This window comes from Dermacentor variabilis, chromosome 2 (genome assembly GCF_050947875.1).
Source record: "Dermacentor variabilis isolate Ectoservices chromosome 2, ASM5094787v1, whole genome shotgun sequence".
In the NCBI taxonomy this organism is placed as follows: Eukaryota; Metazoa; Arthropoda; class Arachnida; order Ixodida; family Ixodidae; genus Dermacentor; species Dermacentor variabilis.
The window spans coordinates 235,949,404-235,968,664 of NC_134569.1; the positions used below are offsets into that span (position 1 = coordinate 235,949,404).

The following is a 19,261-nucleotide window of genomic DNA, read 5'->3' on the forward strand; positions in this document are numbered from 1 at the left end:
TGTGCCAGTAAGCAAACATTTTACACCTCTTGACAAAGCCTGATCATGTGCTATGCGGAAAAGTCGGTAGCACTCTGCAGCATTCCGCCATAGGGCAGGATAAAGCTTACTTTACTGAACCATTCCCGTTCAGTGTTGCGAACGAGTTCGTGAACAGTTACAAATTTTTATTTTTCTGGACTTCTGATGAGTTCTCAAAAAGCCTATGTGCTCGCGCTTTTCCAGATGGGTGGGGGTTACCGCATTTCGAGGGACAGTGAAATAATGTTTGGGGATGAGAGCTTTGTTGAAAAGAAAAGCAGCCTTGCATGGAAGCCTACTAATTTCTTCAAAAAGCTTTCTGCGCGATATGCGGCTCAATCAAAAGTCGTTAGTCAGTCCCTGGTATATCTTTTATGGTCTTGCGTGTTCGACACACTTGTAAATGAAAGTAACGCAAGTAGACATTTAATAACATAGAAGTGTACGAAGTACGTGACCTAACTTAAACGTCAAGTCCATCTCGTTTGTAAAAACTGGATGCGGATAGAGCCCTCCTCAATCATGCATGGCAGAAGCCGCGTAACTGGAGCTACGAGCAAGTGTTCGAGCAAACTAACATGCTTGAACGACACCCCTGTTTTGCTTAGCACATGTTCTGCTGCCAACATTTGTTCTCGAAACACACGGCTACCCCGTCTACTGACTTATTTAATTAATAATCAACGTGGCATTTGTCTCGGCGCACGATGAGAAAGTAAGTTTTGACGTTGAATGTGATGAATCTGATTGATGTGTCGCACAACATGCCGCCACGAGATCGAATTATACTCTTAGATCGCCTGCTTTCAGCAGCGAAGTTCTATATCCTGATTCGCTAACACAAAACTCACGCCTGAATCCTAATATTTATCAGCAAGTAATACATATTCTTGTTCGATAGGAAGCATAAATACCTACTTATGCACAAAAACAGTATATCACGTGGAACATATTGTAGGGAGTTTTTATGCAGAGTTTGCGAACTTCAGGCATTTTTAGTGTATCTATCTAGCCTCCAATGTCACGATGCCATCATGGTCGTTCCTTTAACTGGGCATGTCAATATAGACATGGAGGAGGGGAGGATCACGAATTCATATATAACATGAATGAAATGTCATGAGATGTTTGCCAGATTGTCATCACGTGACGTTTGTCATGTCACATCATGACAAACATCATGTGATGACAATCTGACAAACATCTCATGACATTTCATTCATGTTAGATATGAATTCGTGACCCCCCCCCATGTCATGACAAATGGTATATGAATGACGTCGTGGTCTTTTCTTTAACTCGTTATATATGAGGACATAAATGTCATGCATACATGACCTGACATGGATATGTCATGGCATGAATGACATTATTCTTGTCATGCCATGCACATATGTCTCGTCACGCATACTTTGATACACACACTCTAATGCGAACAAAGCACAAGAGAGCAGCATTGGCAGCGTCTCAACCAGAACAGCCCAGGCAATCTCCAGCTTGCGCCTCCCGGAGGACTGGCGATGTGGCTGCAGCGCCAGGCATTCCTCTTCTCTGCAATCACCTCCACCCCCCTCCCCCCGAGAAAGGAGCCATACTGGTGAATAATGGTGAACATAATATGGGTGAGTCGTAATGCGGCTTAGGGCGGTCTGCGTGGACAGTTTTGCGACCACGACAGCGTTGGTCCATAAATGGCACGACAGGCTCGACGATATATTTCACAGGTGATGTCTACGCTACAACGCGGTAGAGTACTCGATATTTGGAGACAAACTTGGAGGAGAGGCCTGCAGGAACGGCCGGAATCCAAAGCCACACAAGGGAGTCTAGAAGAAATTGACAAGGCAGGTGGTCATCAAAACGTCGAAATTTTTGTTGCCATTTGTGGCGGAGCGGACGAATGTGAGCATTCCTCGGCGCGGCGGGCAGCTTCAGAGATGGGCACACATTCAAATGAGTCGGTACGGAAAAACGGTGTCGACTGTGGTCCAAGGTTCGCTGCCATGCAAGAGGAAGAATGGGGAAAAACTTGTGGTCGGTGGTGGCGCAGTGTTGTAGGTGTACGTCATGAACGGGAGAATAAGGTCCCAATCAGTATGTTCAGAGCCGACGTATGTGGAAAGCATCTCAACAAGAGTGTGGTTGAATCTTTCCGTCAAACAATTAGTTTGAGGGTGGTAGGCGGTGGTGGTACGATTAACGATGCGACATTCAGCAAGGAGAGCGTTTACGAGTTCGGAGAGGAGCACACATGCTATATCACTCAAAAGTTTGCAAGGTGCGCAGTGACGGAGAATTAAGTTTGGCGGGAGAAAATACGCTAAAGCACGGGCTGTTGCAGCAGGAAGAGCGGCTGTTTCTGCGTATGGTGTCGAATGACTGATGGCAACGACTATCCAGCGGTTTCCGGAAGCCGTTCTCGGAAGGGGTCCGTATAGGTCACTGCCTACGCAATCGAATTCGGGCCTGACAGGGCACAGAATTGGTTGGAGTGGACCAGAGACATGCTCAGCAGGAACCTTGCGGCGTTGGCACTAACGGTACGACCGAATGTATTTGCACACAAAGGCTTACATGCCACGCCAATAAAACCTAGAGCGAAGCCAGGCCTACGTTTTGAAGGCACCGGCATACGCACACTGTGGGCCAGCATGGAAGGCAGAACATATTTCAACACAAAATTGCCGAGGTATGTCCAGAAGCCAGTAGTTCCAGCAAGAGAAGGCCATTCTGCATCTGGAACTGAGAAGCTTGACAGCGCAAAGCTCGAGAAGGTGGAGGAAGAGTCGATGAGCTTGAAAGGAAGTGGAGAAGAGTGCCAATCCAGGCATCCTTGCACTGCTCCGAAGCCATGCCGCAGCCTGTTGGGAACGAAAGTACTTCGTCAACGGCAGACAGGCAGGCAGCGCCTTTGGTTGCCACAGGCGAACGTGGAAGCGTGTCAGCATCGGTGTGGCGGCGGCGAGATCCGTAAACAACGCGCATGTCGAAATATTGCAACCGCAAACCCAGCGAGCTATTCGGCCTGAGGGGTCTTCAACGTGGACAGCCAACAAAGCGCATGGTGGTATGTCACTACGTAAAAGGTATGGCCACAGAGCTAAGGTCTAAATTTACCATGTGCCCAGATGATGGTCAAGCATTCCTTTTCCGTAACGGAATAATTCATCTCTGCTTTGGTGAGGGCATGGATTGCGTATGCAATGAGGTACTCATCGAAGCCAGATCTGCGCTGTGCGAGCACAGTATCATGTCAAACCCCGCTGGCGTCGGTGTGTACTGCGGTCGGAGCTGTAGGGTCGAAGTGATGCAGTATCGGCGGCAAGGTTAGTAGACGATAGAGTAAAGTAGACGACGTAACTCTTGGATGGCATCGTCACAGGCAAGCGACCAAGCGTAACTGTTCGAGTCGCTCGGTGGAAGCAGATTCAAGGGAGCGGTGATCGACGCAAAATTACGAATGAAGCGGCGAAAGTAAGAACAGAGGCCAAAGAAGCTGCGAAGATCTTTCATGAAGGAAGGTTTGGGAAAATCAGCAACCGCACGTAGCTTGGAGGCGTCAGGAAGGATACTGTCTTTAGATACAACGTGGACAAGGATGGTGAGCTGACTTGAGCGAAAGTGGCATTTCTTCAGGTTGAGCTTAAGGCCGGCATCAGTTAGGCACTGTAACACTTCCGCTAGCCTACAGAGATGGGTGGGAAAATCGGATGCAAAAATAATCATATAATCGAAGTAGCACAGGCACGTTTTCGACTTGAGACCATGAAAAAGGTTGTCCATCAGACGCTCAAATGTTGTGGGGGCATTGCAAGTAAACCCGAAAGGCATGACACGAAATTCATCTGGACCATCTGGCGTGACAAGGACCGCTTTAGGTTGGTTGTCTGGTGCCATGGGGACTTTCCAATAACCGCTGCCTAAGTCCATAGAAGAGAACAACTCCACGCCTCGAAGACAGTCAAGGGCATCGTCAGTTCTCGACAAAGGGTAAACATCGCAAGTGATTTTGTTGAATCAACGGTAATCAACACAGAAACGGATTGAGCCATTCTTCTTCTTTACAAGAACAGCTGGGATGACTAGAGGCTATTCCAAGGCTGCATGACGGCGCGCTTGAGCATATCGACTTCTTGGTCATCGATAACATCGCGCTCTGTCGCGGACATACGGTATGGTATTTGTCGCAGTGACGCATTGGTACCCGTGTCGATGCGGTGACAAAGAGATGGCATGCGACCCAAGGAAACACGCTGGCAGTCAAAAGGATAACAGAACTTGTCGAGAAGGCATAGAATCTGGGCGCATTGGAAAACAATCTACATAGCGACTTCTCCCTCATTAGGGGGTTTCGGAGTCGCTCCTCAGGCCCCAAATAAAGTTCATTGCCTGCCTGCCTGTCGGCGGCTCTTGTGCGGGCTTACAGCTCACTCCGACGACTCCATGAGTGGTGATGGAACCAGTGGACATGTCAATGATGGCAGCAGGGTTGACAATTGAACGCGGCTAACGCATTCCCCACGATGCAAAGTGAGGGAACATAACAATTGCTTGGATACGAGCACTCTGCTGACGCCGTCACAAGCTTCTATATGAGTGGAAGGCAGCGGGGAACATTTGTGATGAACGAAGATAGTAGATGGCGCAAAAAAAAGTGCGCTTGCATCAGTGACGATGTTGCAGGACACCGTGGCAAGGGGAGAGGAGTGCGGTGGTATTTCAACGTATTCTCCAATCAGTCTTTGTGGAAATTTCGTCTGGGCTCTCGGCGAGAATATAGGAAATTTCTACAAAGACGGATGGCCTGACGGCCATTCCACCGCCTCGGGCTTCCTGGTCCGCCACTACTTGACTTCTGCTGGGCCACTTCCTATACGGTCTACCTCCAGCCTACCCCTCTGGTCGAACCCACTGGGCCCTCCCGGCCGGGCTGCTCTGATGCTGCTAGGACGACCCTCTACCTTTCTCCCTCCTACCCTCTCTCTCTTTTAATCCCATCTCCCCCACCCTGCTGGCGATGAGCCGTGCTCCCGCATGGGTTGCAGATAATAGTGCTAGCCTTTCCTCCTGCCCTACAAGAACCACTTCTCTCTCTCCAACAAATACTTCAGCTTCACGAGCGTCAAGAAATGGGGCGTCGCAAAGAGTTTGAAATTCCACTTCACCACAAGAACTCTCGATGACGGCCTTATTAGCGGAAAGTCCCGGCCCAAAATCAGATTGCGGGAAGAAGGATTCCGCAGCGAAAATTTCACAATGTAAAGGAGGTCGTTAATCGCAACACGAGCAGTACATGAAGCTGCCGGCGTCATGGGATCTGTGCTGGCAGTACGAAGTGACTTGTTTGACACTGCCATTGTAACCTCTTAGCAAATGGCAAAGTTTGGCACTAAAAACTGAAACTGGGGTACTGGTGTCCACGATGGCGAGTGCAGCGATGCCGTCGACATATACATCGATCACGTTAGTTGGTGAAGGGAGAGGCCTTGGTCTTTTCGTGCCTCTGGAACTGTGGCATTTAGTTTTCCTGTTCCAACGTAGAAGGGCGACAATGCTTCGGCGAAAGTGAGCGGCGTCGAGGTGAAGGCATACAATGGTGCGAGTATGAAGACATCTGACCGGGGTTCTGAGATGCAGAGGACGACAGGTACAGTAAAACATTTGGATCGAAGTCGCGAAGCTGCGGTGGTATGATGTTGCTCGGCGACGGCAAAATTGTGCATGTGGACAGGTAGACCACACGCAAAACATATTGGCCGGTTGTCAGGAGTGCACCATTCTCTACTGCTGTGTGGGTACCACGGCAGAACGAAGTGAAGAGCTGGACGCAGTGACACGGCTTGGGGGAATGGCGCAACGGGCTGAAGTGGTGACCGTGCGATAGCGGCACCATAGCTGAATGGTGCATTCACCTCGGTATATCTTCATAACTATTACACACAGCGTGCACTAAAAAACACGGACGAAGAATAGACAAACACATGTGCTGTGTGTAATAGTTATGAAGATGTACCGACTTACCCAGCTAGATACTGTACTCCACCTCGGTATAGGCAACGGGAGGCGGCACCGGCGGAGTCTTGCTGGAAGAAGGCAGAGCTGCATGAACTTGCTGCTGTATGACCTGCCGAAGGTTGGCAGGCAAAAGCGAAGGTGGTTGCACGGCTGAGGACAGCAGCGATTGCTGATGAAATACTACAGCACGGATGAACTCCTTTAACTGGCAAAGTAGGGAGTCCATGTCAGGAGCGGTGGCCATGCTCGCGCGGGTGTGATCGGACACATATGGGCGCCGCGTGAGAAGATGCTGACGGCAGAGCTGGTCGAAACTGCAAAAGCTCAATGACCTGAGAAACAGTGCCAGGGTTTTTGACAGCAGCACATGAAAAGCATCATTGTAAATGCCCTTCATGACGTGACGTACTTTGTCCGCCTCCGTCATCGTCGGGTTGACACGCCGGCAGAGGTCGACGATCTCCTCTATATAGCTGGTGAACGTTTCACCAGTTTGATGGGATCGGCTTCATTGGCGTCCTTCAGCACGAAGCTTGCGCACGCCGGGCAGCCGAAAACTTCCGCAATGCTGTTTTTGATGCTAGCCCACGTGCGGAAATTGGCTTCATGTTTTTTAAACCATAGCTGTGCAACGCCCGATAAATAGAAGATTGCATTGTTGAGCTTTAGGGGATCGTCCTATTTGTTGGTGGTGCTCGCTCTTTCATACAATTCCAGTCAATCGTCTACGTCTTTACCGTGGGTGCTGCTGTAGATATCAGCATCCCGCTGATGCTGGGTGCCGGCACATACGATGGCTGGTGAAACCGGTGGGGATGTCTGGCTGGCGTTGTCAGGCATGACGGACGGCAGAGGTCGGTACATAATTTTAGGGTGGCGAAAACCGCAGCACCTCCACCAAAATCTAATGCGAACAAAGGACAGTACAAGAGTCCAGCAGGCAGCGTTGGCAGTGGCAGTGACCGGCGATGTGGCTGCAGCGCCAGACATTCGTCTTCACTACAATACAATTAAATGGCCACAACATCGTCACATCATGTCAGTTATGTCATTCATGACGACTACGTCATGATATGCATGTCATGTCATTCATGTGACACATGTCATCATTTCATTCTTGCCATGAATATCCTGATATCTAAAGGGCGTCCATGTTAAGAGCGGTGGCCATACTCGCAAGGCTATTATCGGACACAGGTGGGCGCCGCGTGAGAAGAGGAGCGATGTTGGTAGAATTCACGGAAAGAAATAAGCTGCTAATAATGAACACCTTGTTTAGAAAGTGTAGCAACAAAGAGTGGACCTCGAAAGGCACAAATGGACAAACAACAAATGAAATAGATTTCATACTTTCTGCCGATCCCAGCATAGTGAAGGATGTTGAAGTGTTGGGTCAGGTAAAGTAGAGTGATCTAGGATTAGTGAGGTCTAGGATTCAGCTCTATATGAAGAGAGAAAGAGTAAAATTAGACAAGAAGAAACAGGCCGACTTAGACGCAGCAAGGGTAAAAGCAGACCAGTTAAAACTGGCGCTCATATTATCATACAATCACCGCTGCCGTCATTGTCACACATGCACTCTCACATTAATTTTGGTTCACTTTACCCACATTACAAACTCAGATACTGGGTTTATACAAACACATTGGCCAATTTGGTAACGCTTAATGAATCCCCGAACAATGTTGCATTGCCAAGTGCCCGCAAAGCGCTTCGCATAACGTCAATGCCCAAATTCCCATTTTTCTTTTTCGCTTTTATGGTATTTTATTAAAGGCTCTTTTTTTTGAGTATCCATTCTGAGAGGGTCGTATTGACATGTGCACTTTTTTATGATGCAACTAGCTGAGCCATGAACGGATGAAGATATGATATTTTGGTGTTGAATATAAGCTCTCTGCGTGAAGCCTTTCTTACTCTTGTATCCATGTCCACATGTTGCTCTACACTCCACACCAATTCGATTTTGCTCACCGAACAAGCGCCATATCACCACCTTTGTTGAGCATGATCGTGTTGCCGTTTACGCGGGAAGTTATTGACGCTAGCATGCCTTCGATAAATGCTTGGGCAGTAATTGCATTGACGTTAGGTGGATTGCATTCACGTTGCTTTATATGGTCGATAAACAAGAAACATCTCAATTAACGTCTCTGACGCTGAGCACTGCGAATAGCGCTGCGTTGGGCGACGTCACACGCCACGCATATACTGCACGTTAGTTGCCCGAGACACGCTATGATACACACACAGCTTGCGAACTGAGAGATGCAGTGGATCTCGATGTAGTTGAAGTTCAGTCTTGATCTGACAACATAAGTCCGTACTTCCTCTAGGGTTGAGGACTCGTTTCTCTATTACGTCTGCTGGCCTTTTATTTCATTTTTCCTATGTTCTTGGAATCGCCACAGCATGGTATGGCTTACTGCCATGGAAACCAAGTGATACATTTGTCCAGGAGTGAGTGAAAATATTTCCTGTGCATACTAGAAACCTCCACTCCCAGCCATGAAAGTGTAGGTCAAAAGTGGATATGCTGTACTGTAAAAAACGAACGTGGCAATGTCTGCTCCAGGGTCATGTAAAAAAAGTTAAAAATGCCAAGATAACACGCTTTTGTGCTCCTCTCTGTGCTGCTTCATTCTTTGCCTTCTGCTCATTGCTTATACCAATTATGGGGGTTTGGCCAAGATTCCGATAAAATTTGAAGGCCATAACTGATCCAAGAAAACAAACAATTGGGGAAAAATAAAAGAAATGGAAAATAACAAGGAAGAGAAGTTAAACTAACAAATCTGTCTACCAAAGCTCTTTCTCACTTTTTTACCGCAAACCTATGTCTATTCCTTCAGGCTGTAAATTCTGGGATAACAGTTCGACCTTTCAAGTTCGTAGAAGTGGTGCAGCGGTGGATGGAAGTTTGGAAACGGTGCACCAAAGGCACAGCACTTGACCCTGTGTATCGCGTTTGCAGTTCGTGTTATGTGGTTGTCCTTTGCACCATGAGTAACAAAAATGAATCTGATGCGAAATAAATTTCGGTCGCATTATTACGAAAACTAATAAAGGTACACGAATGAAATTTTGCGTCTTAAATGGAAATTCCTTGAACTCCAACTTATCCAAAATTTAGCTTCCTTGAACGTGTAGTTGCCAGGCTGTTTACAACAGAAGTTAGGATATTTGGCAATCTTCAAAAGCAAATTATCCAGAAAGTAAAAATTCAACATATTGCTGTGTCTAAGAAAGAGATAAATGTGTCCCAAACCTACAAAGCAAGCCGCAATGCAGTAAATGTGGTAGTTTCATCTAAATATGGTCATAAGTGAGACACAGTTTGCAAAGACCATGTATCTCATGCTTGTTCTTGAACTTTGATTTCTAAATCACATTAGTCAATTTCTATATATTATATATACATGTAGTTAGATTCTACAAGAATTAAGCTTTCTTGTGGTATAACAACACCTTTATATCCTAAGCAGAAGAGCCGCCACGGTTGCTCCAAAAGTACTGAAAACGAGGGGCTCGTGCCATCGGAGTGGGACCGCCAACGCTGCGCACAGAATATCTCCTTATGGCAGAATGAAATTGAGAAGCTTCCCTTATACGAAGCGGAAGTTCATTCCAGAATGGTGCAGTCGAGCTCCTCGGACAGTGTTCTAAACATACGTGGAGGTGATGAGTTGGCACAACGCAGCACTCGAAACAACTGCGGCTGTGCAGCAGGAACAGCCTCCTTTTTAACAGGCATCTCACAATGCTGACAGGATGAGGTGCGTCACCAGGTGGCATTGCAGGCGTCACACCTCGATCGTGCTTGAGATGAGACCGATGGGAGACGAACGGCGTTAGTTAGCGCCCATTAGGCGTCAGGTTCACGACCATTGGTTCCGCTCAGAAAAGTGCATGTACACAGCAGCTCAGCTGGAATGCTAGTGTGCTTAGTGGCATACGCACAGCGCTCATTCCAGCAGCGCAAGGCAGAACGCTCACTCAAGGTGACTGCGTGTAGAGCCGTTGGTATGCTGGCTGCATGGGCTTTGTCGTTTTCACAGTCAAAAGCACTCCACGTCTTTAAATAGGCCGTCCCACTGGCGAGTGGGGCAGCAGCATGACGGCGCTGTTGTCATTCCAGCATCCGTATAATTTAAAAACAGAGGGACAGATTGATTCTCTTTCTTTTTTCACGACAGACCACGCAAATGCCTTCGTATATGCCATATAACTTGCCTGCTTGGCATTGCTGGTAACAATGGCGCATACTGAAACAATTCGCTTGTCAGCATTTCTTTCGCCCCTAGCATATGGCATATCATGACCTCCTGGCGATCACTTCGGCGCAACCAAAGCTTTGCATGGTGGCTATATGCCAGTCCTTATAGAACAAATTGCAGCTATTTTTGGGACAGATGTAGGATCTTTAAAGTCTCTTGGGAGTTCATTATCTGAGCCGCACATTTATGTTATGCGATTTTTATATACTATGAGAACATGTATTTTTACTGTTGAATAGCTGGCCAGTAGTGGGTGCCATCAGTAGATGAAAACGTTTTTATGCAAACAGAAGCCCACAAATATAACCTTAATTCGCACTCATTGTCTTCTTCCAGAATGAGCAAAGGCTAATTATGTGTTTTGTTTTTTTCTTGCCTGAATTGTTGTTTCCCGATAGTTATTACAATGAAGTGTATCAAATCTAAGAAGTAAACATACCGCGATCGTTACAGTGTGAAAGTAGATTGCAAGGCATAAAATTCAAAGGATGTACAAATATTCGAAACTTTTGAATAACGATTGAATATCACCCTATTTGATCCAGGCTTTGAATCGAATAGAAAATATTTGTAAACACAACTATTTCTCAAATATTTTTTTGAATAATTCAAATTGAAAACTCGGTGACAATTTTCATTTTGGAGGCCGTAGTAGACATTAAACTCGGAGTTACATTGTGGAGCATGCTGTCACCCATGCATGGAGCCTGACATTTTAGGGTAAACCACTATAGTGCCCACTGACCAATGAGTCCTGAATATGAAATAAACTGCTTGTTTGCTCGTAATGTCATTTGTTCTTTTAAAAAACAAATGCTCAAGATGCACAGTGTAACGACAAAAACTTGCTAACATAGTCTTTATGCTATAGGGCATTGATGGCAGGAACGGCAGTTTATTATACGAAAACTACACGAATAATATTCGGTTCGATTCGCTTTTACTCTACTCGATTCTGTCTCAAAAACGACTATTCGCACACCGCTAATAAAATTCCTATTTGGTATTGTATTACTCCAAAACCGATTACTACTGCAATCAGACAGAAGTGCAAAATCCAGAAATTGTACGCATGGTCTTTGTTGCATCTCCCAAGGAAACGGCGACTCATCTGCCTTTTATAGTTGGCCGAAGTCAAAGTTACTCCAAGTTTCTTTGATTCCGCATAAATCGTTATTCGCACATATATATATACTAGCACAACTGCAGTGGTGTGCCCAATGGGCCGCGCTGTGGTCACAACTTGGCCATCTGTGCGACATCTCGGATGGCCGACCGTGGTTCGTCCTTGTGGAAGAGGAAGTATCCCTGCACCAGCGCCATGCTCAGGGGCGTCTCGCCGAACTCTCGCCGCACGGCCTGGACAAAGGCGCCGGCGTCGGCCTCCCCTTCCTGCGGGTAGAACCGACGGAACAGCGCCGCCAATTGGTGGTCACTCGCAGGACCCACGAACTCACGCACGTCCACGCGACCGGGACGTATCAGGGCGGGGTCCAACCTACGAAACAGAAGTGCATGTAATGAACGCACTAAAGAAAAAAATTTGGAGGACGCTTAAGCTTCACTTTTAAGAGTGGAACACGATAGCATTCAAAGATCCCCGACAGCGTCTCACGCTTCCCGGCAACTGCAGTGTATGTAACCGTAATGTTTACCGGGAAACGCTCGCGGCGAATGCTGTGCATGAAGGCGGGCTTTCTGGTCGAAATGCGGCCTCTTGCATGCACCGCGATGGATTGATGGATGTTATGAGCGTACCCTTTGGAACGGCGTGGTGGGTTGCGCCACCAAGCTCTGGATGGATGGATGGATGGATGGATGGATGGATGGATGGATGGATGTGGATGGATGTTATGAGCGTCCCCTTTGGAACAGGGCGGTGGGTTGTGCCACCAAGCTCTTGCTATTAAACTGCCTAATGTCCTACCTAGGTTAAACAAGAAAAAAACAAAAACAAAAAAGAACACTATGAACTCCCACAACCAATTTTTCTGATCCCCTATTGCGAACTTTGCTTTTGTACGTCTCCGTTTTTTGTTGTTTCCCTACATTTCTTCTACCAATCCTCCAATCGCCTCTTACTAATGCCTATTGCAGACCTGTTTGCTTTACCACTGCTCTCGCTGAACCCAAGGGCTTCAAGGAGGCCAGTGGTGCCTAAATCGACTGCTGGGCAGACGTCTTCACATTCTAATAAAACATGCTCCATAGTTCCCCTAGCTTTAGCGCAGCTAGCACATGCTTCTTCTTCCTTCTTACATCTCGCTTTATAGGTGTGTGTTCTAAGGCATCCCGATCTCGCTTTGAAAAGTAATGAGCTTCCCTTTGAGTTATCATAAATTGTTTCTTTCCTGATTTCGTTTTTTCATCTTAAGTAGTTACTCATGGCAGGTTTCTTTTCTATTGCCGCCACCCATGAGATTATTCCAGCCTCTCTGACTTTCCGCTTGACGTTTTTTGTTGCTATGTTGCCCACCCTACAGGCCACATACTTGCTGGTAAGCTTCCTAGTTCTTTTCCTCCAATGTGAATCAATGTTTTTCCTGTACAGATACCTCAACGCTCTACCAGCTCATTTACTTTCTTCCATATTCCTCAGTTATTCTTCGTACTCAATTTTACTGCGAGTTTCCCTCACTTCAAAACTAGTCCAGCCCATATCACCATGCACAGCTTCATTTGTAGTCCTCCTGTGAGTGCCCAATGCGAGGCGTCCCAGTGATTTTTGGTTACTGTCGTGTCCTGATTGTACCCCTGATTTAAAGCAAACAACCGCATTTCCAAAAGTAAGTCCTGGAACCATTACACCTTTCCACGTACCTCGGAGGACCTCGTACCTATTGTATCCCCATAGCGCTCTGTGCTTCATTACGGCTGCATTTTTCTTCCCCTTTACTGTTATTGCTTTTTTCTGTGTTTCCATATATCTATTGCCTTCGTTTATCCATATACCAAGGTATTTATATTCTGTTACCCGAGGTATTTCCTGGCCCTGTATTGCCACTGTCTGTTCACTGTTTTCAATGAATACCATAACACCTGATTTCCTAACACTAAATTTCAAACCTATATTGCTGCCTTCCTGTCCACAGATATTAGCTAGAAGTTGCAAGTCACTTTGCTTGTTAGCTAGCAACACAATGTCATCCACATAAAATAAACCTGGAAGCTGCTGCTCTACTACTGTACCCGCCTGTTTGCGTGAGAAATTAAACCCGATATTACTTCCTTCTAGTGCCCTCTCCATCCTCACCATGTACATCATAAACAGCAGTGGGGATAAAGGGCACCCCTGCCTCTGTCCCTTGTTGATATCAACTTTCTCCTTGCTCCTCATCCCTTCCCATTCAACACAAACGGTATTTCCTAAGTAAATCTCTCTCAAAAGATGTAGACAATCGTCACTGAGCCTGGCAAGATAAGAATGATTGACCGATAGTCATCGTCTAGAATCTGTGCAAGAATATGTTTACCCAGGCAAATGACTCACAAGGGACTGATTATGAGAGAGAAATTTACAGAAGAATAAAAATGGGATGGAGCGCATACGGTAGACACTACAAAGTCGTGGCCAGCAGCTTGCCACTATCCACGAAAAGAAAAGTGTACTATTATTGCATTTTAACATCTGGGGCAGAACCTTGGAGGTTAACAAAAATTACGGCAGAAACCATTCTTGATGATTCTCTAAGTCAATGCAAAGCATTTCTCCCCGCATGTGGTTCAAAGACCAAACGAACTCACATGCGCACGGGGAAACGCTCACTCGAGGACCGCCACATGCGTGGGCTGTGACACCCTGACGACGTACAATCAGAAACAGAGGTGGTCGCAGACAGTACACACCGCACCACGTTCGTCTTCGACAGAGTGCTTTTGAAAGTATGCATCTGCTTCCCGCAAGTGGCAGTCCTCCAATCAACGCAGTTTGGTTTCAACTGGTTCAGCGGCCATTCGAGTAGGGCGCCACTGTTCTTCGGTCGCATGTCGCTTCTCTTGTTGTCCGCACTCTATAGTCATGCATGTCTCGTCAGCTTGTCGCTTCTGTACGCATACCTCTGTAGTGTGTGCAAGGCCTTAGCACTCTTACGCTCCTTTCCCGCATGATACTTTCGAGGATTTATTGTTGCATGTGGTAGTAGAGGCTTTCGTGCAACAAAGCACAACTGGCACAACCGAGCCACATCTATTTGTGGCGCGTACACCAGTATCAACGAGTAGAGCAAGAAGAGGAGATGTGAAGCCAGTAGCGGTGTGCGAGCAGGTGCGTGGGAGAGCACGTGTACGCACGTTGAGCAAGGAGACTTGAGGCAATAGCGGCCAGCGAGCAGACACATGAGGTCGCACACATCGGCGACAGACTTTGCGACCTTGGGCGGCCTCGCATTTGATCTTGACTCCGACTAGGCAAAGAAATGCTTCGTATTAAAAAGCTTGAGAGGTAACTAAAGAATGCGCAATAAGCAACTGAAAGACAAAGGATATGCGTAGCCTTAAGGGACAGGAAGACAGCGGTGTGGATAAAAGAGCAACCAGGAGTAGCCGATATTCTAGTTGACATTAGGAGGGGAAAATCAGCAGAGCCTGTGTCACAATAAATGCCGACATTAATGCAATTAGCAATAAAGCAATGTAGTGATACATTGTGTTGGCACTGCCAAAACACGTCAAGTTTTAGACAGTGTAATGAAGTTGGCCCCACCACTCACACTTTGATGACGATGACGATTTATTGGGATCCCCTTAGAAATGAGGCACTGACACCCAGCCTGCTTGAGCTAATCAGGTACATGCTTTTCATTCTAGCAATTTTCTACACATCTCCTTAATATTTTTTCTCTTCAAAACTTCTCTACCTACCTTGTACTGCTGCCTATATGCATGTAACGGATCCAGTCGTATCAATCTCTTCCTTACTTTTTTTTCCACCGGTACACTAAATGTCCCTTGCTCATCTCGACTGCTGACCAGTTCATGCTTCCATGCACTTCCGGAAGACATACGTTACCTACGGGTCTCACTGGGTGAATCTCTTCCCATTTCATTAGGAAGTGCTGAGTGGCCTCTGGATTTTTGCTGCAATATACACATTCCTCATCTTGTTGCAAATATTTGCTCCAGTATGTTTTTCTCCTTAGGTAACCAGGTCGAGCCTCAAATAGCAAGGCACTGCCCTTTGTGTTATCGTACAGATCTTCTGTTCTAATTTCTTCCTTCCCATTCATGTGAATATCTATGTTTCTTTTTGTTTCGATTATTCGCATCCAATTCACTGTCTCTTTCTCACTTTCTTTTTTTCTGACTACCCCCCCCCCCTTTGTATATTTAGACTTTCAAAAACCCTGTTCTTGACCTCTTCCTCCATTTTGTGTCCACGCTTTTCAGCTACAGATTCTTGTGCACTTTAGCCTCCCATTTATTTCAGTCCTTGTTCCTGAACGATTCTTCAAAACCGATTTTGCTCTGCGCTTCTCTGACTCCAAAAGAAGCCCAACCCATGTCACCCTGCATTGCCGCGTTTGTGGTTTTACCATGGGCTCCCAAAGTCAACCAGCCTACCAATCTTTGGTTAACCTCCAACGCCGACAAGATATCTGATTTTAAGCATAGAATGGTATTAGCAAACATTAGCATTGGCACCATTACTCTTTTCCAGAGTCCATGCACTATGTCATATTTATTGTGACCCTAAAGTGCTCTGTGTTTCATTACTGCTGCATTCCGCTTCCCCTTTCACAGCAAAGCTGGTAGCCTCTAGTTGGTCAACATTTTTCGTGTCCGCTTGCGTTAGCAAAAATGTGGTCCAATCTCGGCAGCAGTGCAGGGTCAGGAGCAGTTGCTCATACCCCCATCAGGTAGAAGCTTAAAGCATTCAGCAAACTGAAGCAAACAGTGCATACATTCTTTGGAACCATGCATACAACATATAGAACAGCACATGTTTCAATAAAGAACAAGCATAAAACAATCATCCAAGCCACATAATTGGTAAGGCGCTTCTGTGAGCAATGTAAAGCATGCAGCGCTCCCCAGTAAAGATAACTGTTGTGCAAGCTGCCACGCCGACAACTTGCAGCATCGGGAGTGGCGTCCCTAGCCTTTTATATATAAAAGAACCAGCCTAGCAACTGATTTCATTGTTGTTGCAACACCACTATGGGCGGCGGCGTGCTGTCAAAATTACCATTACTTTAAAGCAATAAAGCATTTCATAACCCCATCAGTAGTTGTAGTGGTGGTTTTCAACAGCTTCGCTGGGCATCCACTTTCGCAAGCCCGTGATGGCGACTCGATTTTTATATTCAGATTATCTTGGTGAGTGCTTTAGTAAGTCTTTCCTTCATTTTTTGTTTACACCCAGGTGTTTATATTGCTTAGCTATGGGTATGACTTGCTGTTGAATTAATAGCATGTAATTACTAGTATCTTCATTAAATATCATAATTCTCGATTTCTCTGTGCCAAACTTATTGCCTAGAAAAAACAGCAACGATAGGCTGTTTATCAAGAGGTGGCACCAGTACAGTTGAAACTCTGTTAGGTCACACATGTCCTTCAAGTGATTAATAATTTTAGCACACTGAAATTTTGACAAAACGATATCATATGGCAGATGTCAAATGGCACATCTTTGCAGGGTGCAATCAAGCATCGGATGGTATGCTGGTTCAAAATCAAGCCTTTCTTAACAGTCCTTTGAAGCACATACCAAAACATTAATGCAACTTTACAACTTATGAAGCAATGCTCTATAGTTTCAGGTACACCACTGGAAAGGCAACAGTAGATACAAAAAATACAGTTTTTGTGCTATCAAGTTTTCACAGGTAGTGTTTCACTGTGTAAGTTAAAGAAAAATGTTTTTAAACATCAGGATAAAGGCATCTTGCAGACTCGCTGAAGTATCTCATGCCCTGGCAGATAAGAGAATGTAGAATGGTAAAGGGGAGGTGGGAAAACCATTGATACTAAATTTGTTTCGACACTGTGTATAAATATTCAGTAGAAAAAACTCAACCAAGAGGAATTGCACAGCAAAATATACTTCATACGTAAAACCCCACAAACAAGGATGTTCAGAATATTGACATAAAACTAGTACCAAGTTGGGTAAAGCATTCCCTAAATTAACTTGTATGAACTATTGTAGTAGTGGATGTGAAATATCATAAAAGAAAGAAGAAACAACAAGCAGTTTGTCACACTAACAGATGCGCCAGACTAAGTCAGCTAGCATACATGGGTATAAAGATATTATTTTGCAGATCAACCTATAGCCTATAAGGCTGATCTATCGTGCAATGGCAGTGCTGGGCAATCAGTGCAAGGCTTTGTGCTCCACACACACTCTGAGCGCAGTGGCATTTGTGCATGTATTTCGGAGGCTATGACAAGCAATACTGTAGTGCACAAGGATTACATTGTGTGCATCGCACAGAAATTGTTCTTGACAAGATGGCAGCATGTTTACGCGCAATTCTTCATTATGATTTTTGTGAAAACAGCATCAGTGGCACAGAGAAGGAGCACATGGCAATGATGATGATGATGATGATGATAAGCTTCAAACATGGCACATACCTAAATATAGAATACGCCAAGAATAAGGTAGTTGGTGGAAGTGAACAGCGACGTCAAAGCGACAACACCATGTCGTTTACACGGTACTTCACTATATACACAGGTGCCAAATGATGGAAATGGTAGTACTGCAAATATACAGACACAACAAGATCACTGTAATCTCGTAGGTGGCACTTTGCCATTTTGTTCATGATATCAGTTTTAGTAGAAGTTTATTGGCCTCATGGTCTATTTGAATGTCCCAGGAGAGACATTTGAAACTAGTCATCTAAACAGCATGAAGCGTTTAACTTAGCAACTGCTTCATTACCAGCGGCCTAAATATTGATTTACATAAAAACTTAATTTCACAAATTGTGTAAGGAGACTTCAAATTTGAAGGTCAAATTCCATGATGGAGCCATGTCAGGCAGATCAGTGCTTGGACGTTGTCCAACTCAACGGTGAAAACAAAGAAATGTGACTGTTTCGCAGAAAACAAGCAAAAATAAGCTTGATTCACTGAGATTATCTTAATCAAATCTACTTAAAAGGCAAATTGTCAAACTGCCAAGAAAAAAAATAGCATAAGCCTTTGGCCAAACCACTGCAAATGAAAGGTTCTACAAAGCTGTGCATTTTGACTACATAAACATAGCCTGCTTACGCAGGGGTCTGTCTATGTTGAAGTTCAAATTTCACAACATGCATTTACAGGTACATTGTGTACATCAAAAAGAAAAGAACAGAACTTACCTAATCCACCCAATGTTTTCTGTACTATCATAACTACTTTTCAATTAAATATTTTTTTAATGTTGGTGTTGTTTCAAACATTTATTATTTTTATTTGTTTTTATTTGTACATACTGCAGCCCAATCAGGCTGTTGCCGGAGTGGGTGTGAAAGGCAGAGAAATGAAAATAGTAAGTAATACAGGCAATACGAACAATACAAACCAATACAAACCAAAACTATTCAATGGCCGTCAAGAATAAGTTTAAAGGAAGAGAACGAGTAGGACCAGGCAAAGAATTCCAGTACTCGATTACACGGAGAAATAAACTGTATTCCAAAGTGTCTGTACGGGCAAAAAAAGGTGCGATCTTTAGGTGATGGTGACTTCTAGTATTAGATGGTTTTGCAGGAGTTAGGTAGTTATCTGAAGATATACAGCAGGAACAGTTAATAATGCAATGCAAAAACTTCAGTGATTCTGTGCGTCGGCGATATGAGAGCGGTTGTAAGCCTAGGGATGAAAGCGCCGTATACGGTGAAAAATCCCTATCGTACCTATGGCATATGAAGCGGATTGCTTTATTTCGAATGGCCTCAATCTGATTAATGTCGCACTGTTTGTGTGGATGGGAGAAGCATATTCTAGT

At 45.3% G+C, this 19,261-nt stretch overlaps 1 protein-coding gene across 3 annotated transcripts in view; it reads right to left on the reverse strand.

Moving 5' to 3' along the window:
• Positions 1-9,391: 9,391 nt before the first annotated feature.
• Positions 9,392-19,261, reverse strand: part of Bcs1 (mitochondrial chaperone BCS1) — a 90,221-nt gene continuing 80,351 nt past the window's right edge. For all 3 annotated transcript variants that reach the window (XM_075682718.1, XM_075682717.1, XM_075682719.1), the window contains exon 9: positions 9,392-11,811. In XM_075682718.1, coding sequence (XP_075538833.1) covers positions 11,550-11,811 — 262 coding nt within the window. In that variant the 3' untranslated portion in view covers positions 9,392-11,549. The remainder of the gene's footprint in view (positions 11,812-19,261) is intronic.